The 13,274-nt window shown below is 50.9% G+C and overlaps 1 protein-coding gene across 1 annotated transcript; it reads left to right on the top strand.

Moving 5' to 3' along the window:
• Positions 1–2,482: 2,482 nt before the first annotated feature.
• On the top strand, positions 2,483–12,649 carry ZSCAN22 (zinc finger and SCAN domain containing 22). The gene is made up of 4 exons (XM_060652539.2): positions 2,483–2,616; positions 3,099–3,330; positions 7,405–7,857; positions 10,614–12,649. Exons 3-4 carry the CDS (start codon positions 7,458–7,460, stop codon positions 11,687–11,689), a joined length of 1,476 nt encoding a protein of 491 aa, XP_060508522.1. The 5' UTR covers positions 2,483–2,616; positions 3,099–3,330; positions 7,405–7,457; the 3' UTR covers positions 11,690–12,649.
• The last annotated feature ends 625 nt before the right edge of the window (positions 12,650–13,274 follow it).

Below are 13,274 nucleotides of genomic sequence, written 5' to 3'. Positions count from 1 at the left end.
CACTGGTTGAATAATCAGAGAATAAGCACAAAAGGGGTCTCCCAAGGTCTGGAGTATGGAGTTGAAGGGCCATGGTGCATATGGAAGGTAAATGAGAATCCAGTTGTCTGTCCATCTGCCATTCAGTTATTCATTCCTTGTTCTTCAGCAAACTTTTCTCGTGCTGTGCTAAAGGCAAAGAATACCTTGGCCTCAGGCCGTGGAAAGGGCAGGACTCCTCCCAGCTCTAACAGCACAGACTCAATCTGTACAGAGAGGAACGCCCTGAGGGAAGCTTCCATGGAGTTTCCAGGGTCACCCCACACCTACTGTCAGTCTGGGCTCGTTCCTCCCTGGCACCTGGGTCTCCTCTAGATGCTACCCTCTCTCTCCTCTCCTCAGGAGCCTCCCACAAAGTATCCCCACAGTCATACCAATGCCCCTTCGACCCATTATGGAGTGAAGTGTGTCCCCCCCAAATTCGTATGTTAATATCCTAACCTAAGCCCTAGAATGTGACTGTATTTGGATATAGGACCTTTAAAGAGGTAATTAACATTAAACAAAGTCATGTGGGTAGGCCCTGTTCCAGTATGACTGGGAGAGAGAGACCAGGGGCATGCTAATGAGGAAAGGCCATGGTGAGGACACAGCAAGAAAGTGGCCATCTACTAACCAAGGAGGGAAGACTCAGGAGAAACCAACCCTGCCAACAACACTTTGATCTTGGACTTCCAGCTTCCAGAGTGTGAGAAAATAAAAGTTTATTGTTTAAGTCACCCAGCCTGTGGTATTTTGTGATGGCAGCTGTAGCAAACGAAAATACTTTCAGGGTCCTGAGCCAGCCTTGCTCTGCCCTTGGATGCTGCGCTTCAACCCATTAACCCTGTCCACTCCACCTTCAAAACAGATCTCTATCTGACCACTGATCAACACCTCTACCTCCACCATCGTGATCTGACCTACTCTGCTAACCAGGACTCCAGCAGCATTCACCTCCCAGGTCTCCCTACCTCTACCCTCACCCCAACAGTCTTCCCTTGTAACCACCACAAGAATCCTACAGAGCTAAAGTCACAGCACAGTCTTCTGCCCAAAGGCTTCCCATGGCTCCCACCTCTTTCAGGGTAGACATCAAAGTCCATTCATGGCCCATAAGCCCTGCAAGATCTGCCCCCTACAAGCCTCCCCATTCTGACCCTGTCCTTTCCTATCTCCTTCCCTCAATCCACTCCAGCTGGGCCTCCTTGTCTGCACCCACCTTGGGGCCTTGGCATTTGCATTTCAAGTACCTGGAAAATTCTGAGTCCTTCCCTTTATTCAGGCCTCAGCTGGGATGCTAACTCCTCAGAAACAGTTCTTGTTTCTTTGATTACCGTCTGCCTCCCTAAAATAACATCAGCTCCATGAAGGCAGGCTGTGCCTCTCCTCTTCATTGCAATGTCCCATCTGGAATAGCGATGGTCCTTACTGGCTGCTCAGTATGCATCTGGGGAAGGAAGACAATGTGCTCATTCTGGCTGCATGCAAAGGTCTGATGAGCTGAAGGGGACATGGTCACAGGCTGGGGGCAATAAGCACGGGCCGGGCGAACCTCAGAGCCTCACCTGCACACAGGTTGGGCCACCACCCTCCCTGTCCTGGGTCCCCAGCTGGGGTCTCCTGCTTAAATTCTCTCACACACCCACATGCACACACAGAGAACACATTCTCACATACAATCACATGTCCAGACATCCATAGTATCACACAATCACATCCATGATCACAGTCACAGTCACTGAAGCAACACACAGTGTAATCATACACAGTCTGGGGCCTTTGTGCTGTATCAGGCCCTCCTGGGCACCTCCATGTCTCTGTCTCAAACACCATCACACAACGTGACAGCCGCATGTGGCTGCAGAATTATCACATACCATAACTAACACAAAGGTCACACCCACCCACACACAGTTACACGCACAGAAATACCCACACGTGTGGTCACAGAGAATGACACGCGCAGCCCAACCTCTAGAGCACCAGCAGTCACACAGGACAGACACGTGGAATCACCTGTGTATGGTCACAGTAAGCAACGCACTACACACGATGCGCACCCCACACAGTGACACCCTCTCCCCTCACCCCACGCACTATGCACGGTTCCACCTCCCGCACAGCCCCCCGCCCGCCCGCCCCTTCTCTCACAGCCACCACAACCCCACAAAGGCCCAGCCTTCTACCCACTGCCCTGCCGAGACTACAACCCCCGGCGTGCCCCAGGGGGCGCGGGCTGAGGGCGCGGGGCCTTCGGGTGATTGTAGTCCAGGAGGGCGGGAGGGCGGCGCTGGGGCCGTGGAGCCTAAGACGCGACGCGAGCTCAAAGTTGCGGTCCGCGCGCAGGGGCGCCTGCTGGGCAGCGCGGCGCATCCTGGGAGTTGTGGTCCCGGCGAGCGGGCGCGCAGGCGGCCCTGCCCCTGTGGCGCCTCAGTGCGCGCTCCCGGAAGTGGCGGCCGCCGCGCGTGTGGGGTGGGCCTGGGTGGGGTCTGCGGGGGTCGTGGCCGGAAAGAAACGTCCCAGGCCGGGAAGGCGCCAGCGCTGGCGGCGAACTGAGCCGGGTGTTGCGGGGCCGACCCGCCGACGGGGACTGAGGTGCTGACCGCGAGCGGCGCGCCTGGAGGACCGACTGACGGGCAGTGAGCGGGACCGACGCGCAGACCGAGTGTAGAACTCACCGGTCGCACGTGGGACCGACTGGCCGGCTGTGTGTGTGCCTGAGGTCGTGCTTCTGCGTCGGCGCGTGCGGGTGTGCGCTTCCTACCGACGGCGTGGCAGTGGGTGACCGTCGGACGTGGGGTGCGGCTGACGGCGACGGGGGTCGGAGCTTTCGCGGGGGTGTCGTGTGATGTGAGGAGAGCGCGGGGGTGCGGCCGGCCGCGTGACTTCAGGCGGGACGCAGAGCGTCCCTGGCTGAGACGGTGGTCAGGGACTGTGAGTGACCGTGGGGGAATTCCACTGGTGAGTGACACAGAAATGTGCTCCTGGGTGGCTGACACGGTGCCTGAGGCAGGGTGTGCGCCTGTCACTGCGGGACTAAGATTTTGTCAGGGTACTGAGATGCGGGTGATTTGCAGAGTTTGCCAAGGATGCGACGGAGAGTTTCGCTTCCGCCTGTCTGCAGCCGGAATTGACCGCGGTCCCCAGCCGGCTTTGCGGCTATGTTCCCCAGCACCGGCCGTGGGCCCGAGTCTGGCAGGAGGCTGTGGAGTGTCAGGTTGGTTGTTCACCCCGTGTCTGCAGTGTGCCAGGCCGGTACTGGACGTTTGTCGCGGATCGCCTTGGGTAACCTCACAGCAGCCCTCTGAGGTAGGTGCCACTTACCAGGTCGGTGACTCGCAAGGACAGAGAAATGGAAGAACCGCTGTGCTCAGTTGGTTGAACACTCATGGATCGGGGACCTTGACCTGATGTGAGGTCGGCACGTTGGGGGATGGGTCCATATGTCTCAGATTTTCCAGAACAGGAGTTTCAGGGGTGCAGCAAAGGGAGCTTGGAATCTTGCTGCATGTATCGTCATCCCTGCCATTCCTGCTCCTCCTCCCCTGTACAGTGAGTGACTCCCCACATCTGTGGGTGACCATGCTCAGCCTTTCCTGGTTCCTCCATTTGCTCAGCACCTGTTTATTATGCACTTGACATAGGCCGTGCTCTGGGCACTGTGGGCTCCAGTGTGCTCAGTCTCTCTGGGGCAACATATGGTTCTAGCCAGAGCTGGGAAAAGAGAGACCCAGGGCACTCAGAAGGATACTCAGCTTGCTCTCAAGTGCTCCTACAACTCTTGGAGAAGACGGCAGATAAAGTGCAGTCTGGAGGACCGGGAAAAATTAGGTGCAAAGAGATTTTAGAACAAAAGAATAATAGAGGCAAAGGCTGAGAAGATGGGGATCGGGGATAACGGCAAGGGCAAGGGGACAAGAAGCCCAAGCGAGCTTCAGGGTGGACTTAGGGGCTAGAACACAGTTTTGTGAGAAGTTGCCACCTGCCGCTGAAAAGTTGCAGGATTGGGGTCTTGTTTCACTAACCTTTGCTTCTCCCTGTGCCCAAGACCATGGCTCATGTGCCAACCAACATTTCTTTTTTTTTTTTTTTTTTTTAATTTTTTTTTTCAACGTTTTTTATTTATTTTTGGGACAGAGAGAGACAGAGCATGAATGGGGGAGGGGCAGAGAGAGAGGGAGACACAGAATCGGAAACAGGCTCCAGGCTCTGAGCCATCAGCCCAGAGCCCGACGCGGGGCTCGAACTCACGGACCGCGAGATCGTGACCTGGCTGAAGTCGGACGCTTAACCAACTGCGCCACCCAGGCGCCCCCCAACATTTCTTATCTGTCTTTGATTTTAGCCATCTTAGCAGGTGTAAAGCGGTATCTCACTGTGGGTTTGATTTGCATTTCTCTGGTAGTCATGATGTCAAGCATCTTTTCATGTTGCCTACAGGCCATTGGTGTATCTTCTTTGAAGAACTGTCTAGTCAAAACCTTTGCCCACTCTTAATTTTTTTTTAACGTTTATTCATTTTTGGGAGACAGAGTGTGAGTGGGGGAGGGGCAGAGAGACACAGACTCCAAAGCGGGCTGCAGGCTCTGAGCTGTCAGCACAGAGCCGGATGCGGGGCTTGAACCCACAGACCATGAGATCATGACTTGAACTGAAGTCGGATGCGTAACTGACTGAGCCACCCAAGCGCCCCAACCTTTGCCCATTCTTTAGCTGGATTATTTATCTTTTTACCATGGAGTTGTTTAGATACGTATTCCTTATCAGATACTTAATTTGAAAATATTTCGTGCCATTTTGTGGGTTGCCTTTTTGCTTTCTTGATGATATCCTTCAAATCTTGAAATGTTTTAATTTTGATCAAGTTGTTTACTTTATTTTTTATCACTTATCCAGGAAGGCTTTGCATTTTTAAAATTCCAGTATAGTTAACATACAATATTATATTAGTTTCAGCTGTACAACATAGTGATTCAACACTTATATATGGTATAAAATGATCACCATAATAAATCTACTTACCATCTCTTACCGTACAAAGTTAATACAATTTTATTATCTATTTTCTATGTGCTATACGTTACATCACTATGACCTATTTATTTTATGACTAGAAGTTTGCACCTCTTAATCCCTTTCACCCATTTCACCCAGTCCCAAATACCCTTCCCCTCTGGCAACCATCAGTCCGTATTTGTGAATCTAGTTTTGATTTGTATGTCCATTTGTTTTGCTTTTTAGATCCACATATAGCTGAAATCATATGGTAGTTATCTTTCTCTAATTTATTTCACTTGGCATAATAACCTCAAGGTCCATCCATGCTGTTTGTTCTTTATTATGGCTGAGTAATATTTTATTGTATGTATGGGTGCCACATCTTCTTTATCCATTCATCTGTTTTTTGTTTTTTTTTTAACGTTTTTTTTTTTTTTTTTTTTTTTTTTTTATTTTTGGGACAGAGAGAGACAGAGCATGAACGGGGGAGGGGCAGAGAGAGAGGGAGACACAGAATCGGAAACAGGCTCCAGGCTCCGAGCCATCAGCCCAGAGCCTGACGCGGGGCTCGAACTCACGGACCGCGAGATCGTGACCTGGCTGAAGTCGGACGCTTAACCGACTGCGCCACCCAGGCGCCCCATCCATTCATCTGTTGATGGACAGTTAGGTTGCTTCCATATCTTGGCTATTGTAAATAATGCTGCAGTGAATATAGGCGTTAATATATCTTTTCAAGTTAGTGTTTGCATTTTCGTTTGGATAAATGCCCAGAAGTGAAATTGCTGGATTGTATGATAGTACTTTTTTTTTTCTTTTGCATTATTTTTAAGTTTATGTGGATATTTAAGTTTTTGTGGAATGTTGACCAAAGTTAACCATACACTGGGTCACAAACCAAGTTTCAGCAAATTTCAAAGGATTGAAGTTGACTAAAGCACATTTTCTGAGCACAACAAACTTAATCTAGCAATCAATAATAAAAAGACAACTAGACAACCGTAGTTGTTTGGAAATGGAGTAGCAGATTTCTTTTTTTTTTTTAAACTTTTAATGTTTATTTTCAAGAGAGACAGAATGTGAGTGGGGGAGGGGCAGAGAGAGGGGGAGACACAGAATCCAAAGCAGGCTCCAGGCTCCGGCTGTCAGCACAGAGCCTGATGTGGGGCTTGAACTCACGAACTGTGAGATCATGACCTGAGGTGAAGTTGGACACTCAACCAACTGAGCTGCCCAGGTGCCCCATGAGTAGCAGATTTCCAAATAGCCCAGGAGTCAAGAAGAAACCACAACAGAAATTAGAAAATATTTTGAACTCATTAAATGATAATGAAGATGCAACATTAAACTTATAGATGTGCAGCTAAAGCTGTGTTTAGAGGGAAATTTACAGCCTTAAGTACATGTATTAGAAAAGAGGAGGGGCGCCTGGGTGGCTCAGTTGGTTAAGTGTCCAACTCTTGATTTTGGCTCAGGTCATGATCTCACAGTGGTGATATCAAGCCCAACATCAGGCCCCGTGCTGAGTGTGGAGCCTGCTTGGGATTCTTTCTCTCCCTCTCTCTCTGCCCCTCCGGTACCCACTCTCACTTGCTCTCATGCTCTCTCTCTCTCTCTAAGAAATAAATAAACATTAAAAAAAAAAAGAGGACCAGATGAACATAAGGGAAGGGAAACAAAAATAATATAAAATCAGGGAAGGGACAAAACAGAAGAGACTCATAAATATGGAGAACAAACTAAGGGTTACTGGAGGGGTTGTGGGAGGGGGGATAGGCTAAATAGGTAAGAGGTACTAAGGAATCTACTCCTGAAACCATTGTTGTACAATATGCTAACTAACTTGGATGTAAATTTTAAAAGATAAAAAATAAAATTTAAAAAAAAAGAGGAAAGAAAGGAAGGCGGAAAGTCATTTATTTTTAAGTATCCATCTCAGAAACCAAAATAATTAGCAAGGGAAAAGTGAAGGAATGACCATGTGGCTACCTAGGGAGTGTGTGAGATAGAGAGATCTGGTTCTGTGTGGGAGGAGCACACCATAAGCAAACTGGCCATGGGGTCAGGCTGCCTGGGTTTGTAGCTCAGCAACTCCCAATCTGTTCAGTATCTGAGAAGCTTTGGGTGAATCTTTTCCTCCTCTGTATCTGTTTTCATATCCACAAAACGGAAAGGAAATTCTTACCTCCTGAGTTTGTTTAGAGTTTTAAATGAGTTACTATATGCAAACTTTTAGCATGGTGCTTAGGCATCTGATTATTTTGAACATCTGTGTCTCTGTGAGAGAGTCACTCTTACAGGCCCCAAGCCTGCATCTGCCCTGCTCTACAGATGTGAGCAGAGCCCCAAGTTCCACATAATGACAGAGTTCTGACATTCCTGCAGACCCGGTTCCAACGTTCCAGCCATTCTGTGCCTCACTGGAGTGCTGCTGCTTGATGGCCATCCCCAAGAGCCCTCTGAGCCCCATGCCCTGGGAACAGGATGGTTTCCTACGTGTGAAGGTGGAGGATGAGGAGGCTGGCCTCTCTGAGGTCCAGGAATCTAGCCCTGGCCACACTGTCCACCCTGAGGCTGCACGTCTTCGCTTCCGGCGCTTCTGCTATGAGGAGGCATCCAACCCACATGAGGCCCTGGCCCAGCTCCGTGAACTGTGCCACCAGTGGCTGCAGCCTGAAGCACATTCCAAGGAGCAGATGCTAGAGTTGCTGGTGCTGGAGCAGTTCCTGGGTGCACTGCCACCCAAGATCCAGTCATGGGTGGGTGCCCAGTTCCCCAAGAGTGGTGAGGAGGCTGCCATGCTGGTAGAAGGTCTGACTCGGTCACTGGACAAGAGAGGTGAGAAGGAACAACAGGCGACTGTTTGCAGCACACTGTGGGCAGAGCCTGGACTGGAATGTGGGAGTGCAGGGTTTGGGTTTGGGGTCATTCACACACACACTTGTTGTCATCTTTGTACGTCACCCAAACTCACACACTGTGCTAAGCAGATCTGTTTTGACTGCTAATGTCCAAAAACCGAGCTCAAACTGACTGCAGCAAAGTAGGGAGCTCCTGGCTGTATCCAGGAGCTCAGTGGATGGCGTCAGGACTCTTTTTCTCTCGTTCTGTTTCTCAGTTGGGTTTTCCTACATTAGCTTTACTCTTAAGTAGCTTCTCTCCTCAGTGGAGACATGGTTGGCTCAGCAACCCAGGCTTATGTCTTACCGATGTAGAATCCCCAGGGGGAGAACAGTGAAAGGTTCCTGGGCTGAGTCCCACTGAACTGGTTGGGGTCTTGTGCTTGTTTTTGGCTGACCAGATCTCAGGGACTGACGTGAAAAAGGAAAACCAGGCTGTTGGTACCAGATGAGGGGGCTGGAAGCCTATAGCAGGGGAGGGGATGACAAAAATGCCAGGTGTCTCCATGTGTCCCTCTGCTGGCCTCCAGGATCTGTGTGTGTCAGACCTGCCCTAGGCTAGAGTGGGCACCTTTGCTCTGGAGGACCTACACAGATGTCCCGGCCCAGGGAGGTCCCAACGGATGCAGTCCAGAGCAGGGAGTGAAGGCTCTTCCTGGAAGGGCCCGACCTGGCCCTGCCTGATGATAGCAGATAGTGTGTGTATGCCAGGCTCTAGGGAGGAGGCGTGCAGTGAGTAGAAAGAACAGAAATATCATGAAGGCTTGGTAGATCCAACCACAGCTCCTCCTCCTGGCCATGTGACTTTCCTGTGCCTCAGTTTCCCTGTCAATAAAATGGCGATTGCAGTTCATAATACCTACCTCGGTGTCATTGAGAGGTGTAAATGAAGCATCACCTGTGCAGCACATGTAACAGTGTCTGGTACAGATTAAACACAGTGGAAACTGTAGCTGTTAGGATAATTGTTTAGCTCCTCGAGAAACAGACCTTTCTGGAGAGGTTGGTCATGTGCCTTCCCTTGGGCCCATCAGCTCTGCCAGGCAAAGGTCACAGGGACAGGGAAAGGGGATAGTGGCCACATCCTCTTGAAGGGTCAAGAAAGTCTTCAGAGAAACGGCAGTATGGCACTGAGATAAGGAGAATGACGTGGAAGTCCAGGCAGAGGGAATGGTGGGGGTGAAGACCCGGTGGTACGGACTGGTACATTCTGGGAAGAGCAGTTGGGCAATGTTGCTGGAATAGAGGAAGAAGAGGGATGTGGGACCAAGCATATGACTGAGGAGGCTGGGTAGCTAGGAGGACATCTGTGGGCCTAGAGGACAAAATCTGAAATCTAAAAACTCTTTTTTTTTTTCAATTTTTTCAATTTTTATTATTTTTGAGAGAGAGAGAGAACACGTGAGCAGGGAAGGGGCAGAGAGAGAGAAGGGGAAAGAAGATCCAGAGCTGGCTCTGCGTTGATAGCAGAGAGCCTGATGCGATATGGGGCTAGAACTCACGAACCATGAGATCACGACCTGGGTTGAAGCCGGACTCTTAACCGACTAAGCCACCCAGGCACCCCAGAAGTCTGAAATCTATACCTGAAATTTCAATTTGACCACCAGCCAACTGTGTGATCTTGTACCAGTTGAGTACTCAAGACCTTCCTTCAGCCGGGTCTCAGTTTCCTTGTCTGAAATGCAGTGTTCCAGTATGTCCTTGTGAGAGCAGACTGAAAGTGAAATGAGGCAATGGAAGTTACCCACTGTGCTTGGAGAGCCTAATGATGACCAGCAGCCCTGGCAGGCGAGCAGTATAGTAGCTCTCTCTTACAGGTCCAGACGAGGGCAGGATTGCCCAACGCTCTGGAGCTGGCTCGTGGCAGGGCTGGGGCTCCACTGTGGACTTGAGCAGCAATTATTCGGCCTGCTCCCATCTCTTCCTGGAATCTGTCCAGTACGTGATGCTATTAAGTGTGCCCCGGTGCCTTATGCACCTATCAAGGGTCAGTTCAATTCAAAGGTCAGTTCAGGCTGACCTCATACACAACCCAGTCTCCAACTACCTTTCAACCACACTCCACCTTTACAGCAGTTTATAAAGAGTGGGCCTCAGGCCTCCCAGGGTCTTAGGGACGCCAGGCGGGCTTGTCACCCACTCACCCTCAGCAGTGGTTGTCAACTTGGGGCTCGAGGTAGATTCTACTGTGGAAAACTGCACAGTTGCCAGCATCTGGAATTGCTTTCCTCATTCAGCCAGTCTTTACTGTCACCTGCAGAAAATGCTCGGTAGGCTTTTTAGGTCCAGGGCTAAGGCACTGAGAGCTGGGGTCTCCCGAGGGGGAGTAAGTACATAGGCACTTGGCAAGGGCAACCCCCTGTGTGTGCTTACTTACTCTCATTCTTTCAGATCAGTTCAATCTTAGGGTTTTCCTTCTGACACTTGAGCCCAAATCAGCAGCCTTGTAGAATGGAGAGTTTCAGGGGTGGGGGGTGGGGGAGGATTGGAACCTGTGATCCAGTTTCTGATGGTGTGGGAACACAGCCCTATGCCCTTTGTCATCCAGGACACCAAATGGGAAACTTTGGAAATGGGACCAAATGTCAGGAGTGGCCATTTGTCTCCTTACAGAGTAAGACCACGACCCAGGTAGAATGGGGAAAGCCCTGTGTGGAAATAGTGTTGACACTGTGGTTTGGGTTGTTTCAGGACAGGAACCAGGAGCTGAGCTCTCAGAGTCAAGCTGCAAGCAGAATGATTTGGAAGAGTCCGAGCCACTGGGTAGGGCCACTGAAACCCTCGCGGGAGGTGGTTCCCGGGGACCTGCCTTTGGTGACGCTTGTGAACCTGAGGGCAGCTCAGAGAGGCAGGCAGGACTCTCAGGGGAAATCTGGACAAAGTCTGTCCCCCAAGAGATGGATTGCAGGAAAACTTCAGAGCCTCACAAGGATGTTCCCACAGACCAGACCAGCTGTGAACCTGGTGCCTTGGGGAATAGTCCCAACATGTGGCCAAATTTCATCTCACAAGAGAAGACACCAGAAGAGAAATTTGATCCATTGGATGGTTATGGGACGGAGTCGCCATGCGTATACTCAAGGAGGAAGTCTTCCAAGTGTGGTGAATGTGGGAAAACATTCCAGAGCCCCTCCGCCCTCAAAGCACACCAGAAGAGCCATTTTCGGAAGACACCCTACACCTGTAGTGAGTGTGGGAAAGCCTTTAGCCGGAGCACTCACTTGGCCCAGCACCAAGTCATCCACACGGGGGCAAAGCCCCATGAGTGTAAAGAGTGCGGGAAGGCCTTCAGCCGGGTCACCCACCTAACTCAGCACCAGAGGATCCACACTGGAGAAAAACCCTACAAGTGCAGGGAATGTGGCAAAACCTTCAGCCGCAGCACCCATCTCACCCAGCACCAGCGGGTGCACACAGGGGAGAGGCCCTATGAGTGTGACGAGTGTGGGAAGGCCTTCAGCCAGAGCACCCACCTGACTCAGCACCAGCGCATCCACACCGGGGAGAAGCCCTACAAGTGTGACGCTTGTGGAAGAGCCTTCAGTGACTGCTCAGCTCTGATCCGCCACCTGAGAATCCACTCTGGAGAGAAGCCGTATCAGTGTAAGGTTTGTCCGAAGGCCTTTGCACAGAGCTCCTCCCTCATTGAGCACCAGAGAATCCACACAGGAGAGAAGCCGTACAAGTGCAGCGACTGTGGAAAGGCCTTTAGCCGCAGCTCAGCCCTTATGGTTCACCTGAGGATCCACATCACAGTACTGCAGTAACCCAAGAAAACTCTCGGGACACAGTATCCTCCCCTCAGAGGCTCAACATCTAAGAAAAACCCTGAGTTCCAAAAGAACAAAGAATGGGGTGGGTGATAGTACCCCAAAATGATGAGGTGCTAAAGGGCAGACTCTGGGGCTGTCTGGGAACAACTCTGCATTTGGAGACCCAGATGGAGGCGCCTAATGAACACAAAGCTATTCAAACCATCTGGAGAAGCTTCCAGAAGGATCCTGCTGCCCTCCAGACCCCACTCAGGCCCATCTCAGAGAAAGGACAGCTGAGGTGAGGACTTGGATTTGTCTTCAGAGCCAGGGCAAGTGAAGTTTCTTTTGGGACTCAGTGGTCCCAAGATGCTCTGGGCAGGAAGGCTCCAGCTTCATGTTCCCATGTAGCTGTTCTTGCCTTTTCCTCCCCTGTTTAGCCCAGGAGGGGTACTGGCCCTCGCCCACCTCCGTGCCTTCACGCCTATTGTTTCACTCCACCTATTCACGTCTAACTCTAAGGCCAACCTGTGAGGCTGCCTCTTATGTGAGGCCTTCTCCGGGCCCTCTGTCTGTTTCACAATCTCCCTTAATCGAGGGTGCAGCCTGATGCTTGCCCAGCATCCATTTCTCCCTGCCCTCCCCTTCCACATCCCATCAGTCATCAGCCCTGTTGGTTTTACTGAAAACTCACCTCTAATGATCTTCTCCACCTTCGTCACTTTCTGTGAGCCCTCATCACCTCTCATCTGGATTCCATCTGGGGTCTCTTGCCATCATTCTCTCCCCCGACCTCTCCCATTGTTTGATTCTCCACACCAGGGGGCTCTTTCTACAACCCAAACCTGATTGTGTCACTCCATGGTGGAAAGCTCTTCAGTGTACCTTCTACGGCAAACCTTCCTGAATGGTTTATAAGTATGCCAAGACATAACTCACTTTGAGCCCCGAACAAGCTCTCCAGGTACCCTCATATGTACATGTGAATATTGTCGTTTTTGTGTGTGTGCAGTGATGTGAAAATGGTTTCAGAGTACTGCCCTGTGGGAATATGGCAAACTCCTTCACCTGCAATTTATGATCATTTGTGACCTGGCCCCAGCCTTGTCTATCGTAGTCCCCCCACCTTCCACACACCAGTCACGTGGAACTACTTGTGGTTCCTGAAGAAGCCATATTTTTCCCACCTACGTGCCTCTGTAACTGTGCCTGGAAACCTCCTCTTCTCTTTCCTCCCTGGCGTTTCACATAGCCCTCCCTAACAAAGCCTCCCCTAGCTCTCTGAGCTGACTTCAACTTGCCTTCTGTGCTTCCAGAACACCTCCTTAACTTCTCAACTTCCTGTCATGTTTATTTACTCCTTGCAGAGCTCGCAGTCTGTTTCCCAAAGACACTGAGAGCTTCCAAAAGCAGGGGCTGGGTCTTATTCTCAGTACCCATAGCACAGGACTCAGTAGGCTCTGACCTGTGTCTTCTGAATGAATATACTGTGACCGGTGCCTTCCTGGAGGCAGTCATCATGCTCCGCCCTGCGTCGGCCCGATGTATGTCTACACTGTTGTCTCCCCCAACAGCCCTGGGCCCTGCAGGGCACGAGCAA

The sequence above is a fragment of the Panthera onca genome, chromosome E2 (genome assembly GCF_046562875.1).
Source record: "Panthera onca isolate mPanOnc1 chromosome E2, mPanOnc1 haplotype 2, whole genome shotgun sequence".
Classification (NCBI taxonomy): domain Eukaryota; kingdom Metazoa; phylum Chordata; class Mammalia; order Carnivora; family Felidae; genus Panthera; species Panthera onca.
The sequence above is the reverse complement of the archived record's forward strand: the minus strand, read 5'-3'. Positions and strand labels throughout refer to the sequence as shown.